The 5495-nt window shown below is 46.7% G+C and overlaps 1 protein-coding gene across 1 annotated transcript; it reads left to right on the top strand.

Moving 5' to 3' along the window:
- Positions 1-778: 778 nt before the first annotated feature.
- On the top strand, positions 779-3243 carry LOC117643335 (zinc finger BED domain-containing protein 5-like). The gene is made up of 3 exons (XM_034382181.1): positions 779-2376; positions 2450-2758; positions 2839-3243. The coding sequence occupies exons 1-3, from the start codon at positions 901-903 to the stop codon at positions 3241-3243; spliced, it is 2190 nt and encodes a 729-aa protein (XP_034238072.1). The 5' UTR covers positions 779-900.
- The last annotated feature ends 2252 nt before the right edge of the window (positions 3244-5495 follow it).

Here is a 5495-nt window from a genome sequence, read left to right as displayed (position 1 = left end):
GCCCTGCCCACGAAGCCCGCGCCCATCAGGCTAGCTCACGTCCTCCCCGCACTGCACCTACTGCTAGCGGGCTGGCTGGGCGCCGGTCTCGTGCTGTGTCTGGAGGTGTTGGTGTTCAGGTTCAGCGGTAGGCGTGTTTCGCCCCATCACTTTTCAGAAGAGCGCAATGACATCCTTTTAATGTCATTGAGAAAGCCTTAACACAAGGTAGGTTTACGCCAGACCGCGTCTTGTCGTAACAGGCTTCGCGATGTCTCGCTGCCTGTTCCTCCAATCCACGCCTGGCGCACCTACCTTGGCCTGCGGCGCTAGCCTGCCTGCGGCAGGCAATGGCTTGTCCATTGTCGGTTATTTTTTAACTTGTTGAAACCAGTGTTGCGATACCCGATTTGTCGCTTTTCCCACGCAGGGCCTCAAAATTTCCCATTTTCCTCCAAAAAATCCCACATCTGCAAAATTGCTTAGATTGACGATTTGACACGCATTTTCACTTTAAAATGGGTTAAATATGCTAATTTAAGAGTTTCCTGATGGAATATAAGTGATTGAGAGCGTGCAGGAAGCTTGTTTTCTTCCTGTTCTGGCGAATCACAGCGCGCTAAGGTTGGTAACACGTGTGGAGTGGTGGTGGGGGCCTCACTGCCTTCTCGCCTGAGCCGTGCGTGCTGCAGCTTGTTGTTCCTGTGTTTTTGCTGTGCCCGCGAACATACGAAAATTTTTTCCTGAACTTGGTGAGTACTATGACAGGAACATCATATGGAATGTGTTCTTTGGTGGACTATTCTTGGAACGAAGCTTTATAGACGATATATTTTGTCTAGAATGGCTTGGTTAGGGACGGTTGACTAGGTTAGTTTTAGTGTGTGTGTTGACAAACTCGGTTTTTCTTTTAGATATCTAATGGATTTCGACGATGAGGAGTACCGGGTGGAAAACCCAGATGCTGTGGAGGAGGTGGAGAACAATGTAGTTGATGACGTTGATGACGATGACGACAATCAGGCTGAGGAGGAGGCACTGAATACACCGCCCAAGAAGAAACGCAAGAGCAATCCATCAACATCAGGTGGGAAGAAAGCATTCCAAACCTCGTGGATGCTATTGGACATTTTCAAAGGTTGGTTACGACCATGTCCAAATGATCCTTATACCGCTATTTGCACTGCCTGTGATGATAAAAAACTTAAGAGTGGAAAAAGTGAACTAGAGAGACATGCGGCGACTGGCTTCCATCTGAAAAAAGTAAATGCACTGAAAGGACAAAAAACACTGGATGCCTTTAGCACTGCCGCCAACTCTGCCAGGCAAAAGCACGTAGATGCTGTGAAGAGTGCTGAGATAAAATTGGCTTCTTTCTTCGTCGACCATAACGTCGCATTCCTTGCCTCTGACCACCTAGCTGAAGTTCAAAAGCAAGCTTTTCCTGACTCCAAGATAGCCAAAGATATGACTCTGGGCCGCGACAAGTGCAATGCAATTGTACGAAATGTGATAGCTGACGTTGAAACTGAGGAAATAGTAAAAGATCTCCAAACTAATCTTTTCTCTGTAATGGTTGACGAAAGCACGGACTCTGGAAGCGACAAAAACTTGTGTGTCGTAGTCAATTACATTTATCCCAAAAGCAAGAAGCCCCGAGCGTGTCTCCTGGAGCTGGTGCGCTTGGATGCGAAAGACTGTTCTGCAGCCAAACTCTGGGAAGCGTTTGAGCAGTCTTTGCAGAGACTGTCAGTTCCTGTTACCAATGTGGTTGCGCTAGCCTGTGACAGCTGCAACACAATGGTTGGCCAGTACAACTCTTTTTGGTCTAGGCTCAAGGCTGCATGTCCATGGGCCCTCCTCTTGCCATGCGCCTGCCACTCGGTGGCCAAAGTGTCTGAAAAAGCATGTTCAGAACTTCCGGACTTCGTTCAGGACCACTTGCGCAAGGTTGCTACTTACCTGACTGGAAGCCCTAAAAGGAGCAAAGAGTTAATGGAATTTCAAGAGTATTATCAAGAGGAGCTCAAGAAGATTATCAAGCCGTCCGGAACCCGCTGGCTTGTGCTTCATCAGTGTGTGGCCCAATATTTGAAAATCCGGAAATCTCTTTTGGCCTTTTTTGAACTCAGGGTTTTTGAGGATGCAAGAGACAAAACGGCGCAGCGCATATTACAGGACCTAAAGAATCCATACACACATGCTTACATGGAGTTTCTCAATTATGCCTTGGATTTCACCAACGAGTTCAATGCTTTGTTTCAATCAAATAAAGTAATGATCCACAAGCTGGCTGAAAATTCTCAGACATTGATGGAAAATTTGTGTCAGAACTTCATCAAGTCCACCGAAATGGACCGCATTGCCACTATGGACCTTGCTCACCCAGATAACCAGGTAAAGTGTCAGTCATTCCCCAAGACCGGCGTACATGTATGGGATCAACCTAATTGATTTTGTTATGTTACAGCTGCCGTTGGAAAAATTATACTTAGGGCCGGGCTGCAAGGAGGTGCTTGACAATTTGCCACCGTACCCACCAGGCAGGGCGCCGGCGGCAGCGCTGGCCCTCCAGCTGGAGAAGGATAAGGAAACCTTTAAAGCCAAGTGCCGGGACTTCTATGTGAGAGCCGCGAAGGAGCTGCGTGAGCGGCTCCCATTAAACGACCCGATTTTCAAGGAAATGGCTTTCATAGACCCTGAAAAGCTTCTCTCCCATGATGTTCGGAGTGGCTCTGACGGTCTGTCAGACCTGCCCCTATTGTGCTCAAAATTCAAGGTCAGTATTGTTACTCAAATTTTTAATGCACTTATACTTAATACTTTAAAAAATCTAATATCCTCGAGTTTTTGCTTTAGGAAAAGTTGCAACTGGATTCCAATGCCCTTGCAACTGAATGGAGAAAATTTCCAAATATCATCAAGGGAGCTGCCAGGGAAAAATTGCTTAAAATGACTGTTGAAGAGGCGTGGGTGGAAATTGGCTCTATGAAAAATGGCAAAAATGATCCAATGTTTCCAGAGTTGACAAAGTTAGCCAATCTTGTCATGATTCTGCCTCACGCTAACGCGGAATCAGAACGGGTGTTCTCAGTCGTGACTGACGTCCGAACCAAGAAAAGGAATAGACTTGGTATAGAGTCCTTAAACGCCATTTGTGTGTCGCGAGTGTCGTTCCGATCAAAAGGAATTGACTGTACCTCTTTTAAGGTCACGAATGACCATCTCCGCCGGCACAACACTACAATGTATGCAAGAAAGTAGCTGTTGTCACCTTATCTTTGATTCCTTGACCATGCTAGTCGCATATGATTGCAACTATTTCTAGTTTAGACTAGTCATCTGCATTTGATTTATTTTTGTTAACTAATTATACCTGTATCTTGAAATATAACTTTGTTCGCATTTGTAGAAAGCTGTGATACTATCTATCATGTTCTACTTAATTTCCCTTGCATAGGTAACTTTGAATTTTGAAGTTAGCGCGCCAGGTGGGTGGAGGGGAGGGAGAAGGGAAGCTAGGAAAAGCAACACTGCAGACAACTGCGCAACGAAAGAGTTGTAATTGGCTGCGGAAGGGTTGATTTCAGGCCATGTCTCGTCAAATTGGTCAATTTCGACTAATTTGATCAAAAATCCCATTTTTTTCTCAAAATTCCCTTTTTCCCATTCGCCTTACAATTTCCCATAATATGGGATTTTTCCCACGACATCGCAACACTGGTTGAAACCCCCCTATAATCTAAATAGAGTTGTTTTATCTACAGATAACACGATCTTGACCCTTGTCACTTTTTAACTTGTCGAGGCTGGGGGGCTCCGCCCCCCAGACCCCCCTTACTCCACGACAGAAGTGATCAATCTGCAGAAAGCTCTATTTTTCGGCTATAAAAACTGAACCAGTTGAGCTAGGATGGTGAAATTTCGCGTGTGCCGAGCCAAGGACATACCCAAAAAGTGTGCCAAATCTCACCGAGATCGACCGAGCCGTTCAGGAGGAGTAGTGCGGACACACAGACAGACGGACAGACGGACAGACAGACAGACAGACAGACAGGAAATTTTTTTTAGCCCCATTGGAGTAACAGGCTTCGCTATCGCTCAGCCAATAACATAACAAGCCTTAAAAATAAAAAAATATTTTTCATTGCTTGCTCATTTGGTTAGGTAGGTGTACGCCAGACTGTGTCTTGTCGTAACAGGCTTCGCGATGCTGCGCCAGTTTCGACAATCCACGCCTGGCGTATACACCTACCTTGACCTGCGGCGCTCACCTCCCTTCAGCAGGCGGCCTTCCTTGGCAGACCGTAGAAATGGGCGTGATCCCCTCAAAAAGAGCATTTGGTCATTAAAATCTTCACTAATGGGGCTAAACGTTCGGTCGGAGGTCTGAATGGGTTCTATTTTCGTCATCAGCAGCCTGCAAAACACTTAAAACGACATGGAACTTGACAAAAAGTTGAAAGTTCCAAAAAAGTTGTCTTTTTTCTGCCGTTTTTAAAGTGTTTTTTTGTTAATATGACCGAATGGATTGAGATAGAAAGCTGAATTTTGGTGTGTGGCGAGCCAAGGATATGCCTAATGACCCTGCAAAGTCTCAGCAGAATCGGCTAAGCCGTTTAGGAGGAGTAGTGCGGACACACAGACAGACAGACAGACAGACATGAAAAACTTTTCAACCACACTGGAGTAACAGGCTTCGCTATCGCTCAGCCAACAAAGTAAAAACAAAGGAACAACTTTTAATTGCTATTCCCAACGGTTTGTATCTAAATTTTCCTTAAGAGGAAAAGTTGTTTCATCATCTGAATCATTTTCATATTGAGGCACAAGCCTTGGTGACGTGACGTTACAGCCAGCCAAGCCAAGCCAGCCAAAGCGAACGGAGCTGCAGCGCTGCCGCTGCGAGACAGTGTAGCGGTCAGTAGCAGAGTCAGTCGCGCCGCTTCGTTTGCCGATCGCAGAGTATTATTGTGTCTGTCTGGCCCTACGGCGCCGCCACGCCCGGCCCCCGCCATGCCGGTGCCGCCACCCTCGCCGAGACCGAGCCACCCTGGCCCGCGCCGCCGCCCACAGTGTGACGGATTCGCCAAAAACGGGACAAAATCCATTTTTTCAAGTATGAGTAACAATGAAAATGACTAGCACATGTTGTACGCGAATGTCCAATCTACAAAACGCCGTTTCAATTTTGTCGATACCTACTCCCAACGGGAGAGCGTAGCCGCGACTTCAAAGTCAGCGCTTTGAGCGCGCTGTCCGGGGCAGTACTGGCCCGATGAAACGTTGGTCGTATTTGAGGCTGCGCACAGGCCAAACGAATCGTGCTAGCTAAAATCAGAGTAGTGCGTTGGAAAGGGCGTTACTTTTTCTTCAAAGTAGGTGAACAGTGAAGCCATCATTGACACAGCATCGCTTGAAAATCGCATCAACAAAACATGGTAGAAAAACGACAAACGGAAGACGACTTGCGATTTCTCATTGAGTTTCAAACCGAGTCCCGCCGAGTCCCGCGA

Source organism: Thrips palmi, unplaced genomic scaffold (genome assembly GCF_012932325.1).
Source record: "Thrips palmi isolate BJ-2018 unplaced genomic scaffold, TpBJ-2018v1 HiC_scaffold_17, whole genome shotgun sequence".
NCBI lineage: Eukaryota > Metazoa > Arthropoda > Insecta > Thysanoptera > Thripidae > Thrips > Thrips palmi.
The sequence above is the reverse complement of the archived record's forward strand: the minus strand, read 5'-3'. Positions and strand labels throughout refer to the sequence as shown.

Bases quoted from the DNA above. Each gene is read 5' to 3' on its own strand.
- LOC117643335 (XM_034382181.1), top strand. From the start codon at position 901: ATGGATTTCGACGATGAGGAGTACCGGGTGGAAAACCCAGATGCTGTG. The intron at 2,377-2,449 runs GTAAAGTGTCAG...GTTATGTTACAG, and splicing joins TTGCTCACCCAGATAACCAG to CTGCCGTTGGAAAAATTATA. The intron at 2,759-2,838 runs GTCAGTATTGTT...TTTTTGCTTTAG, and splicing joins TATTGTGCTCAAAATTCAAG to GAAAAGTTGCAACTGGATTC.